General features: G+C 37.1%; 1 protein-coding gene across 1 annotated transcript; it reads left to right on the top strand.

Moving 5' to 3' along the window:
• The first annotated feature begins 6,396 nt into the window (after nt 1-6,396).
• Nucleotides 6,397-13,868, top strand: LOC130047892 (serine/threonine-protein kinase fray2-like). The gene is made up of 3 exons (XM_056143620.1): nt 6,397-6,592; nt 9,228-9,485; nt 10,211-13,868. Exons 1-3 carry the CDS (start codon nt 6,553-6,555, stop codon nt 10,801-10,803), a joined length of 891 nt encoding a protein of 296 aa, XP_055999595.1. The 5' UTR covers nt 6,397-6,552; the 3' UTR covers nt 10,804-13,868.
• The last annotated feature ends 243 nt before the right edge of the window (nt 13,869-14,111 follow it).

The following is a 14,111-nucleotide window of genomic DNA, read 5'->3' as shown; positions in this document are numbered from 1 at the left end:
GAGTGATGTAAAACTTATACGGTACCAATTTTGATGCACCAGGTGCGCATTTCGACAAATAATGTCTCTTCAGTGATGCTCAACCGAAATGTTTGAAATCCGAAATAACTATGAAGTTTTAGATCTAAATATAGCCAAAAACAGCGTGCCAAACAAGTGGAGCCAAATTCGTCCAAGGATAAGAGCTATGCATGAGGGAGATAATCCTTAATTTTGAAATGAATTTCTAAATTTTATAACAGCAATTAAATATATATCCGTATTTTCAAGCTAGTAACGAAGTACTTAGCTACTGTATAAGAAACAATATAGTGCATGAATTGTGTATTATTAACCCTCTAGCTGTCTCGATTGTTAGGGCTGTCATTCTGTAATGAACTTTGAAGTCGTCGATATTTTGTAGTAAAGACACCTCGGCGGCGACTTGCGTGCGCCATTGGTAACTTTAGGCAGACTGCCTCCAGGTATACATCTTTGTGTAAATACATTGTATGAAGACGTCAGAGTTTGTTGAAAAAGCAGAGAATCGTCACTTTCATCAGTAAATATAAAATCAAAAGCGGCATGAAGCAAAAAAAGAAGGGGGGGGGGTTTCATGGTAATAACTAGAGTGTATTCGGGTGGTGTACTATAGTTACCATGCGCAGAAATTACTCCCGGTACGAACTATAGTTTGCACTTGAAGTCAACCAAAGTAAACACAAGAAATTTTGATGGAAATAAGTTTTAAAGTGTAATTCAAAGCTTGGTATGAGGAACTTTTTTTTTTATTTCTTAAAGCCCCTCTTACAGAATTCACGGATCAGGAGCCGGTCGACGCCGGATGCAAAGATCTAGTCATCCGGAGTGATCCGGCGTCTTTGGATTCTGTGACGTCGTAATGCCCGTATCGACACGGTCTTATCACGATGCAGACACGGAAAACGCCGGCTTCTCTACGGATAAGCACGGTAACTACCCGTACGTCCCTGGGGAAAAAATTCCGGTCGGTGTCGGTGTGATCACGGAGCGTACGAAAGATCACGGTGTCTGCCGGTCCATCCACCGCATTCACACGCCCTCTGGTGAGAGAATGCCATCCACCGTTGTTTCACGGAAATAAACGGATGTCCACGGATCACCAACGGTCTTTCTCCCCCTGCGTTTACCGTGGCCTAGTTCGATCATTAACCATAGTCTAGTTGACTTCCGAAACTTAATTGCGCATGCCTAGACCTTCGGTGCGCATGTCTGGTTACTATAGTTTGACCATTGTGTTAGTCTGGTCTGTAGTCTGGTCCCCGCCCCCGCCACTCTTTGATCAAGGAGTGGCGGGGGCGGGTGACCAGACTACCATTCTGTAAGCAAAGGTTGCTGTTTGGTCAAACTTCCGCTGTGTGCGGAGACGCAGAGGACTATGGGTAGTATGGCTGTTTGGTAGACCAGACAGGCGCAGTGACACCTCTTCCGGTCGACCATAAGCAATTTTAAGGTTCAACTTTAGTTACATGTACTATACTGTAGTTGATTATCGAACTAGGGCTGTGACAGTCTGTGTAGTTACCGTGAACAGTCCGTGTATATTCGTGTTCTTCAGCAGAAAAGTTTCGTACACGGATGAACCTGGACTTTACACGAATACGTCGATGGCTACACGAACTTCTCGGTGGCTACACGGACTTCTCGGTGGCTACACGGACCTCTCGGTTGATACACGGACCTCTCGGTTGATACACGGTGGTACACAGTACCTACATGGATCACATACGAAGGATTTCTTCAGGGACCAATCTGATTAAAATAAGATCTTTGATCCGCTCCGTTATTGTTATGTCGCTACACATCAGGGACGATCCGGGGAATAAATTAAACATGTTTGATTTTTTCCCGGTTTGGCATGACCAAGTCGGATGGTCCCGGAAATTGCGATTAGGGGCGCAACTTTATGAGGCAGGGAGTTTGGGGCCGCCTTGAGGCCCCCAGTGGGTGCAGGGCAAAGCCCTTTTGGGGCCCCAGGGGTGAAGCCCCCGGAAATTCCTGAATTTTACAGATTTTATAGGGCTTCAAATATGTCTCCTATGTATTTTTTTTTTTTTTTTTTTTTTTTTTTTTTTTACTATTTTCTGTAATTTTTGATAGAGGGAAATCAATAAAATGACGCAAATTTTAAGTTTTTAAAAAAAAAAAAAAATGTAAGTTCTCCCTATAACAGTAATTTAATAAATCAAAAGATTTTGTCATTTATTGCTCCGAGAGTGGAGGATATTATTGCTTCTTTTATCGTTTACATTTTTCTTAATAAGAGACCACGATTTATCTTAAATTTTAAAATTTTAGGGGAGGGGGAGGGGGGACGCCGGCTGCGCCCCCTTAAATCCGCCACTGTTAAGAGACTTCGAATGCGGGAGATTCTTACTCGCGCCGAAGCTTGCAGATGTCTGGTGTAAATTTAAACACGCGTTCGATGAAAACACTTACAAATGTATTAATATTTCACAATAATGATTACATATCAGCTATTCAATAGTTAATCATTTTCATTTATTGTTTTCGTTGAAGAAAAAACAAAATAAGGGAAATGTTAAAGAAATAAAGATTGAAATATTGATATATAATTGATTGATTCTATACTTTTTAACTCCCCTCTGGAAAACGTTTCACTCATATGGAGACGTCACCATTGCCGGTGAAGGGCTGCAGAATTTAGGCCTATGCTTGGTGCTTACGGCCTTTGAGCAAGGACGGATCTTTATCGTGCCACACCTGCTGTGACGCGGGACCTCGGTTTTTGCGGTCTCATTCGAAGGACCGTCCCATTTAGTCTCTGTTACGTATTGGTCAAATCACTTTCTCAGTCATTATAAAGACTGAGAACGTGATTTTGACTAATACGTGATCATGATCCATGTCCCAAGTGCCTGTGCAAATTAGTATTAGTAAGAAATTTAAACGTGTTGTCTGCTCTACGTGTCGTCCTAAACTGATTTTACATCATTACTCGATTAAAACCGGTTCGATTGAACCGCATGACTGAACATACCTATACAGGTATTCGAATTGAAAACTTGAAATATCCGGAATAATCCATTCATTATAATTACCAAGTAGAAATTGATTTCTGTCTAATTCGTTCCTCAAACGAAAGAAATCACATGAATCTCAACCATTTTAAAGATAATTGAACAATAAAAACATGATGGGGGTTGGAATGACCTCGGGCACTTGCCCATTAGAATACTTTTAAAATGTATCTTGATATCATCTTCGCAAGCCAAATGTCCGATTCGCTTACTCTCATCTCCGCAGATGAAAGTAAGAGCATCGGACACTTGGCTTGCAAAGATGTCTTATGATATATGCAGCAGGAATATACATGGATTAGGGGACCTCAATTGATTTGAAATATACTTCAACAATTATGAAGTAGGGTCTTGGATGAGCCCAAGCCACTTGACCAACAGAATACTCAATGCATCTTGACATGCAAAAAGAATATACATATGTATTATGGTATAGAGAATGTTATATGTTAACTGTTGTGACTTCTTTGCTAATTACATAAGTAAATAACGGAGGGTATATTCAGACAAACACGTGCGTGCGGGTGTTACTGTCTCCGGACATCATCTAGTTTATTCATGCATCACATGGATCCAGGCTGCACAAAAACCAGCAATTTAAGTAAAGAGTATGTCTTTCAAATGCTAAAGATCTTTAATCACTATATATAACCATTTCTGCCCCACCCTGGCCTGGTACAATTACCCTACCTATCATTTCTGTACAAAAATTATGACATAATTAAACATTTTTTTTTTTTTTTTTTTTTATATCGCGAGTTGAAACATGTCAATTTTATGCCGATTGAGTTGAAAATTACAACGTCACGAAAGGCAGACTGAACTCCTCCCTACCCTTAGGGTAATGGAAATTACAGGTTCGGTTATCCATTCAGGTTCAGTTTAGTATCACTAGCATTGAAGGAAATGTGATATAAATGTCCACTGCTTAAGATGTGTGATCAAGGTTATCATGCAATTGATTTGATAGCAATAGGAATATCAAAAACATATCCCATGAATAAGCGATATCTAGTTGCATCGTGCATTTAGTCATAATTTTCTTTGCAAGACAGTCAGCAGCGATATTTTTCAACACAAATATAAATAGAATTGATCCATAATAAAATAATGATATATTTGATAAACATGATATTTCAAAGTGGACACAACAGCTATCAAAATTCTCCCAACTCTGTGAAATTGTTTTGACAAACCACTTCCGCTGAAATGTACTAGATCTGAAATATAGTCAGAGGGAAAGCGAATTTCAAGAAATGCAACAAAATTTCCGTTTCATATTTTGATTGACGGATTTCCGTTCAGCATCGAGTGACTTCTCTGTTATCCCTGGGGCCTTTACGAAGCTTCCTCTTTACAATACTTTGGACAGAAGTACACGATTTACGACAATCTTATTTATCAACTGTTTAATATACTTCACTATTGTCTTCAGAGAGCATTAAGCAGAAGTGTCATTTCCACCCATTCACACGAACAATGCCTGGCTTAAGGGCATAAGCGACGCTTCTCAATGAGATATAATTTTTCTTGAAAACGTACATGTACATGTAGTTATGAATTCAATATACCAGAAATAATTTTATGCTTAATTATTGAATTCACTACTATCAATGACAGCATCATGGGTAAAAAAGAAGAAGAGATAATGAATTCATTTATTGAATAACCTAATTTTCAATTAATCTTCAATCTTTTTCCTTATTCACATTTGAAATACTATACATTTCTCATCTTTCTCTCTTTGTTCAAAGAAAAAATTAAATTAAAAGAAATTAAAAATATAACTATTCCACAACTGATTTATAAAGTTTTTGCGCTGGTCGTCTAAGAGAGAAATAAGTTCTTCATGTCAAACTAAACTTTGCTATAAAACTTATTTTTATCAAACGTTTTTTTTTTTATGTGTTTACTAGCTATTTGAGACATGCTTGATTGGAAAAACATATTAGTTTTGATGTACATAGTCCGCATTTTGGTACATGTAGGTCTACTGTATCAGTAGATATTCAAATAGAAATAGCACATGTCACTAACGAAATAACTATGTATAGTTAATTAATTAGAATTTCTAATAGACATCGAAATAATAATTCAAGATATATTGGCTAATCGTTACATTTACCAAAAGTACCGTATCTAAAGTTAACTTAATACTACCATTTTACCAACTTGGGAATAAACGATCGCCCAGAAAATCGAAATTCCTGTGTATTTCACGGCAATTGTCAGTGGCGGATTTAAGGGGAGATCCCCTAAAATTTTAAAATTTAAGGTAAATCGTGGTATCTTGTTTAGAAAAATGTACAAAACGATAAAAGAAGCAATAATTTCTTCCACTTCCAGAGAAATGAATGACAAAACCTTTTGCTTTCTTGAACTACTTTATTGGGAGACCCCCCCCCCTTAGAATTTGCGTCATTTTATCAATTTTACCTTATTAAAAATGATAGAAAATTGTACAAATGACTTAAATAGGAGACATATTTCAAGTCCTATAAAATCTGTAAAATGCAGGAGCTTCCGTGGGCTTTGCCCCCCAAGGCTCCCACCAGGGCTTCGCCCGGGACCCTCCGGGGGCCTCAAGGCCTCATAAAGTGTGTGTGTGTGTGGGGGGGGGGGGGGGGGTAACCACAGTCCATGGATCCGCCCCTGATTGTTAATTAACGAATACCATTCTACCTTTAGTAAGTAAATTTTATCTAAAGTCGGCACTGTATACAAATACTTAATTGCAACAAATAACATGAGCTCTACAGAGCTCTTAAACCGACTATCACAGACAAAATAAAATACAAATATCACAAGGTAAGCATGCAAAAAACAACAACATATACATTGTATATATACATATTTACACGCATACTGTATAGATAGACAGTTTCAGAAGTTAAGAATTAAATACAAATCAAACAAAAATCTTTCACTATGAAATTTAAGCATTAAATTCAAACCACAGTATGAATAATTGTTAAAAAGCACTATATCTGTAACATGTAAGATAAGGAAAAATATGATAATAATAAAAATACATGTAAATGATACAAGCAGTTTACAGTAAATAAGTTACAAAGTATACAAACAAAAAAGGTTTAGCAAGATGAAATAAAATTGAATCTTTCAAAAGACAGAACAAAAAAAAAAAAAAAAAATAAAATGAAAATTAAACCTGTCAGAAATTTTTATATCGATCGACGGAGAAAATTGAAAAAAACCCGAGTTTTCAATAATTGCCTCTGTACGGGTTTGTCCATCTCCGCTAGCCAAGGTGTCGAAACATACTTTTGACACGTTTCAGTATGTTAAAAATATAACGTCATATTTTGACATGGTCCCTTTTATTGATTTTCTTACCTGTGGTAAAATGGCGGCTTAAAAAAAAAACGAGGAGCATGATCATGAGCAATTTTCTATGAAGAAAAAGTGTATATTTTATGCTGACCAAGGAGCAATCATAAAAACTAACGTGCATGTAGATCTACCTTAGAGGAACATGTACACACTCTTAGCCATTGTGATCTGCTGTGTCTCGGGTAAGCCACTTATTTTTACCTATGGCTACACAGGACAGGTATGATTGTAATTATTTGAATTTAACACAACCTGTGTGCATAGAACTTTGAAAATGATATCGGAGTACAACCCAATAAAATTGTCTTTTTCATAATTACCAGTCTGAAAAGGACCAAATAATTTGAAATGACGCACCTGTAATTGTTCTATGAGACACAGTTATGGTCATAAATATACATTGACTGTATTCACCGTATGCGTGCATGTGTTTGCACGAGGACACTATGTGTATTGTGCGTACATTTTTATTCTCCAAGGTACATGAATAGTTTGTTTAACACCACACGAAAAGGCTATGTGTAGACATTGCTCTCACTGCGTACATTTATATTCGGGCTTAAAGGGACATGGATACGATTTGAGCTGAAATTTTTCAAATGTTATTTTTCCATTTTTATTGTTTAGAATGCTTAAGTAAGGTATTTGTAATGGTCAGCAAAAATTTGAATGTCAGCTGTCGGGGTATATGGGAGAAACAGCTCACGATTCTGTGTTACGTAAACATGGATCTTGTCATGTTTTTGTTTACATAGGTTAAATATACAAATAAAAGTTTCTTTTAAAGCAAATTTGTCAATTTACAAGTTAATTCTGAACACATTTGAATAGTTCCTAGCATTTGGCACATCTAATTTTGTTTAACATGCCATTTTCTATTAAGCATTTGCAATCAATATGTAAACAAAAACATGACACAGCCTTGTTTACATAACAGGGAATTGTGAGTACTGTATTTCACTTGTAACTTAACAACTGATATTCAAATTTTGGTTGACCATTAGAAATACTTTATCTAAGCATTGTAAACAATGAAAATGGAAAAATAAAATTTGAAAATTTTCAGCTCAAATCATGTCCATGTCCCTCTAAAAGACACCACACAGTTCTCTATTTTCTGGATATTAATTCTTTGGGTGAAAACTGAATGTGACCTGCATCATGACCTTTGAGCTGGACATCAATAGGATTTTTCTCACTCTGCCTGCTATCGTTGTAACAGGTTTGAGACAGAATAGTGTAATGGTGTTCGTTTTATTGTTTTCACTTCATAGTTACATTCAATCACTGTGACCTTGACCTTTGATTTTTTGTCTAAAACCTCATTTAAAATTCTCCTTTTAAGCATTTGATTTAGATAGAAGTGTGATACTAGCATCTGGAGTGTAACTATTTAGATAGTCTTCACAAGTTACTTTGTTCCTTGCAGATTTGTCGTTTGGAAACAATAAGTTCCCACTGCATTACTCTTCACAGCGAAATCACCGCAATCATCTTGGATACCCAATTTCCCATACAATATCAGATTCATGGTGTCTAGATTTTATAAAAATCCAGGAAAAATGAAAGATTTGAGATTCCAAATCTGGATTCGGTTTCTTTGAATGTAATAGTGATATATTTTCTTTGTAATATTATCCTAAAATGTATGTTCACTAAGCAGTAGTGTATTTTACCAAAGTCACCACAACGAACTGTTTTTTCATTTCGTTATTAGCTCGCCGGTATGAATGTTCAGAGACCCCAGTGTCTGTCTTACTTTAAAAAGGAAACACTTTAATCTTGAATATATCGTTTGAACGGGTGTGGGTAAGGCTTTGTTATTTCAAATAGAAATCTCTCATGACTAGGCCTTTCATTTGATACCAAGACTTGTGACCGAGTGACTTTGGCTTTGACAGACTTTTCATAAACTTTTAAGCTTGGCTATATCTTTTCAACCAAGGAGGACGGGGCTTTGATATTTCACGTATAGATGCTCTATGTCCAGATATGTCTTTTAAGTACTAAGACTTTAGACTTAACCTTGGACTTTGACAGACTTAAAAAAAAAATAACATTGGCTTATCTTTTTAACCAAGGGGGTGGGTGGGTGACGTTTGATGTTTCAAATACAGATGTCTCATGGCCAGACTTTTTTTTTTTTGGTCCCAGGGCTTTTGATCCAGTGACCTTAAACTTTAACTTACTTTTTAAACATCGCCGGGATCCGGGTTAGAATAGGTCCTCAGTACCCCTTGCTTGTCGTAAGAGGCAGCTAAATGGGACGGCCCTTCGGATGAGACCGCAAAAAACCGAGGTCCCCTGTCACAGCAGGTGTGTCACGATAAAGATCCCTCCCTGCTCAAAGGCCTTAAGCGCCGAGCATATACCTAAATTTTGCAGCCCTTCACCGGCAATGGTGACGTCTCCATATGAGTGAAAATTTTTCGAGTGGGACGTTAAACAATATTCAATCAATCAATCAAACACTTTTTGAACCATGCAGAGGATATGATACAGGTAAGAATGTCATACTCCCCGGCAATTAAACTTTATTGTTTTCTGACAACTCTTGTTTTTCAAAGCACTGCCGTAGTTTATGAATACTCCCATTTGAAATGTGAGGAAGGGGTGTTGATTTCATCATGGGTGCAATATGTGTGACATGTTGATAACCTACCAACATTTTTCCTGCCCCACATACCGAATACACACACGAGAGTTTGTGCTGTGATAACCTTCATCTCCTGAACATGAGCGGGTCAGAATTACCGGTGACTTGGGGTATAGAGCAGAAGAATACTGAATGAAATCAATGTTTGTTTTTGAACTCAGGTCTGAATGCAGAGCAATGCTACACGAGTTCCGGTGGAGTCTACAGCGCCGGAAGTATCTACCGAAATCTGCAGTACTGTGCATTTGGTTGTTGCGGACCTGGTCTAAACCGTTACTGCTGCCCTATAATTGGACCAGTCATCGGTATCTGTCTCGGAGCTCTTACTTTCATAGTCATTCTCATCATAATAATCGTCTGCTGCAGAAGATATGCCGAGAAACAAGCCAAGCGTCGAGCAGACCTGAAATTACATATAGGTATACAATACAAGTTTTAACTTCAGTTGAAATTAATAGAAAAAGTTGAATGTGTTAACACTAAGATTATTTATGACAGTAGTAAATAAATTTGCAAGTTTCCACATTGTTTAGTTAATATAAAGAAAACTCATTATTTACGTTATAACTCATGTAGAAACAGATAGGGTAAATGGAATGTAATTCAACAATCTCTACCCAGAGTTGTCGTTCCTTGCACTCACTTACAACTCTGTTAACGTCTCAAAATAAGCAATGTTAGTCCACATGTAAATCCACTTTTTTACGGCTAATAAAACGGAGAACTATTCTATAAAATATCGGGAAAATGTAGGACAAGCAACTATTTGTAGATTTTTTTCCATTACTATATATTCTTCATGTACCTATGTATAGGCCTGGTGCAACAGAACTATCCAATATCCACGTTTCAACCCAAGTCAATGCTTCTTGTGTCACAAAAAGACTTGACATCTGCTCAATATTTATTTATTTACGTATATTTTTGTAACTGAAGTCATAACCATACTTTATTTGAGCATACGTGCCATTTTACAAAAATCTTGTAAAACCCTTGAAACGTTGACAGAGGTGTAAGTGAGAGCAAGGAACGACAACTCTGGGTAGAGATTGGTAATTCAAGTGTTACAGTTAGTCATTAGTTCACACAAGACATTTGATTATACCACTAGAGTACCGCTATGTTTCCTCTTCTAATTACACAGGACCGACGCTGGCCAGTCGCTATGATCCACCTCGCGATGACGCTGAATCCAACCACGTGACCAGCAAACAAGACTACCAAGTGAGATCCCACTCAGATCGACATGCATCTTCACATCATATGTCGGATGAACACTTAGATGACTTAGATTATCGTCCAAAACGAAAACGAGGCGCAAATTACCCTCGATCTTACTCTCGTGATGATGCTCGACTTGTGAGCAAGAAGGACAGCTACAGAAATGAAAAGAGGTCTTCACGGGCAAGGGACCCGCATACCTACGAAAATCGACGAGAATACCACAGCGACGACGGTTTGCGACACGATCATCGCGATAGTTATCGTGGACGACATCAGCATCGCGATGATCGTGAGAGGGAGCGACGTCACAGTCGATCACGTGAAAGATACATAGATCGTAGTTACGACGGTGATGATTATTCTGACGAGGAGAGGAACACCCGTTCCAGTCATCGCAGATCACGATACAGTGACCCCCCACCATATCGCGAGAGGTCACGAGACTTTGATAGATATGACCGACCTTCTCAACGTAAATCAAGGTCAAGAGACCGAGACTATTACGATAGATGAAAATCACCATAGAATTCTACTAAATCAATAATGAAGCTCTAACATTTCTTTATCGATGTATTGTTTAATTTGAAATGTTCATGCATAATTCAAAACTAATGATAACGTTTTATATTCATCAAGTTCCTGCAGTCGTGGTGCAGTGAAGGAGGTATGTTTAAGTTATCACGACCCCCCCCCAATTTTGTTTTTCATCTTTAATGATGAAAATCTACTTTGTAACGTGTTTAAAAGGTTCTACAAAAGTATGTAACGACAGAAGCTCATTATAGAGTGAATATTATTTGTTGTGTTAACAAAGATTGAGGTATGTTATTGTTTACAGAGTTAAATTGAAAATATATGGCTATCGATCTATGTTTATAATTTTCAAATGTATATCATATTTCAAGTATTTTTCAAAGGTAAAATGGGCAATTTGAAAGTTGAATTTGTGCAAAATGAGGATGCTTTGAATGACAAAATTAACATTTCACTGGTTTGTTTGTAAACATAAACAATGTTTGAGCCTTGTTTACTGAACACACAGTTAAGGCTAACATATTGCCCTTATCCTTGCATTAAGAAGGTTCAAGTTTTGGTTGTCAACTTTAAAAATTTTATACAGTAGAAGTGGAATTTTTAGCCAGACACAAATTTTGCAATTTCTCCATATAAATGGGTACAGTGTATATATATTTAGCGAGAGATAATTTTAACGACTTTATAATTTCAGGTAAGGTAACTATTACCTCCGATATGGAATAAATTGTTAGCGGTGTTTAATTTTAGGGACCATATAACTTTCGCTAATGCCAAAATTAAATCTCGCTAAAATGTTTGATTATACGACATATTTAATGTTTAACATATGAAATGCCCCCCCCCCCAAATCGCGAACCAGTCCCTTTACGTACTAATTTTACATAAATATGATATATACATATTGTATTGTGTTGTTTGTTTCTTCATGTTTATTGTATAGCTATTTTTGTATATACACAAGTCTCCTCGTAATAACAATGGAAGTAAATCTGTGATTGTCAATATACAATGTGCAGTCATTATTATTCAAATATTGTTTAATAGATGAACGACACCGGAAAATTCAGGAAATCATGGTTTTCTACCTAGATAACATCTATACTATTACATACTGCATGTAATTATGGAATTCGATTTTTTTGTGTGTTTTAGGGCCGACTAATCGGGAGAGAGCTGTCTTTTGCTTGTAATATAATGAACATTGTACTTGATTGACGTTTTCTTATTGGAACCTCTTTATAGCTCACCTGAGCCGAAGGATCAAGTGAGCTTTTCTGATCAAAATTTGTCGGTTGTCTGTCGTCGTTGTTGTAAACTTTTCACATTTTCATCTTCTCAAGAACCACGAGGCCAATTTTAATCAAATTTGGCCAAATGCATCTTTGGGTAAAGGGCTTTCAAGTTTATTCAAATGCAGGGTCATTCAAAGAGGAGATAATTACGAAAATGCAAAAATAGGGTGGGGTCATTTAAAAATCTTCTTCTCAAGAACCACAGGGCCAGAGAAGCTGAAATTTATATGAAAGCTTCCTTACATAGTGAAGATTCAAGTTTATTCAAGTCATGGCTCCCAGGGTTAGATTGGGGCCACAATAGGGGAATAAAGTTTTACCTAGAAATATATAGGGAAAATCTTTAAAAATCTCAAGCACCAATGAGCCAGAAGAGCTGAAATTTATGTGAAAGCTTCCTTACATAGTGCAAATTCAAGTTTATTCAAGTCATGGCTCCCAGGGTTAGATTGGGGCCACAATAGGGGAATAAAGTTTTACCTAGAAATATATAGGGAAAATCTTTAAAAATCTTCTTCTCAAGCACCAATGAGCCAGAAGAGCTGAAATTTATGTGAAAGCTTCCTTACATAGTGCAAATTCAAGTTTGTTCAAATCATGCCACCGGGGTAGATTGGGGCCATAATAGGGGATCAAAGTTTTACCTAGAAATATATAGGGAAAATCTTTAAATTCATTCAAAGAGGAGATAATTACGAAAATGCAAAAATAGGGTGGGGTCATTTAAAAATCTTCTTCTCAAGAACCACAGGGCCAGAGAAGCTGAAATTTATATGAAAGCTTCCTGACATAGTGAAGATTCAAGTTTATTCAAGTCATGGCTCCCAGGGTTAGATTGGGGCCACAATAGGGGAATAAAGTTTTACCTAGAAATATATAGGGAAAATCTTTAAAAATCTTCTTCTCAAGCACCAATGAGCCAGAAGAGCTGAAATTTATGTGAAAGCTTCCTTACATAGTGCAAATTCAAGTTTGTTCAAATCATGCCACCGGGGTAGATTGGGGCCATAATAGGGGATCAAAGTTTTACCTAGAAATATATAGGGAAAATCTTTAAAAATCTTCTTCTCAAGAGCCAATGAGCCAGAAGAGCTGAGATTTACATGAAAGCTTCCTGACATAGTGCAGATTCCAATTTGTTCAAATCATGGCCCCTGGGGGTAGGTTGGGGCCACAATAAGGGATCAAAGTTTTACATGGGAAATTGGGAATAAATAGAACAAATCTTTAAAAATCATCCTCTCAAGAACCAAGGAGCAGGAGGAGCTGAGATTTACATGAAAGCTTCCTGGCATAGTGCATATTCAAGTTTGTAAAAATCATAGCCTCCAGGGGTAGGTTGGTGCCACAATACGGACTAAGGTTTTACATGCAAATATATATGGAAAGTCTTCAGATATGGGTCATGGTAACTCAGGGGAGCAATGTGGCCCTTGGGCCTCTTGTTCGTCTATTGTGTTTAATTAGTTAATAAATCGATGAAAATGTCAAAGCTATTCGGAAATTTTAACCGAGATAACTCTAATTTTGCAATCAGTGCATGTGCATTGGTGGGAGGAGAGAGAGAGAGAGAGAGAGAGAGAGAGAGAGAGAGAGAGAGAGAGAGAGAGTTTGTTTTTATCTTTGCTAAGATATATGCATGTTCGAATTGAGAATTACAATGAGTGTACATGTACTTTGTTCAATCCTGTGTGTTTATTCATCATATAGTATTTGTTTATAACGTAAGAAATATACCTATCAAAATGACGTGTTTTCGATGTTTTGTTTGTCTATATATCTTACATATAATTGGATATCTTACATGTACAGATAATTGGAGACCGGTGGTCATGGTAGAACGTTTGCTTAGTAACCGGGACGTCACGAGTTCGAGTCCCGCTCGTGCCATGGCCGCGTCAAACCTAAGACGCTAACATAGGTAGTGATTGCTCCTTCACCAAATGCTCGGTATTTAGAAGTGAGAATCACGTGTCTGTCAGCTACTGAGTA

Source organism: Ostrea edulis, chromosome 7, assembly GCF_947568905.1.
Source record: "Ostrea edulis chromosome 7, xbOstEdul1.1, whole genome shotgun sequence".
NCBI classification, from domain to species: domain Eukaryota; kingdom Metazoa; phylum Mollusca; class Bivalvia; order Ostreida; family Ostreidae; genus Ostrea; species Ostrea edulis.
Note: the sequence above shows the minus strand (reverse complement) of the source record. Positions and strands in the feature narration are given on the sequence as shown.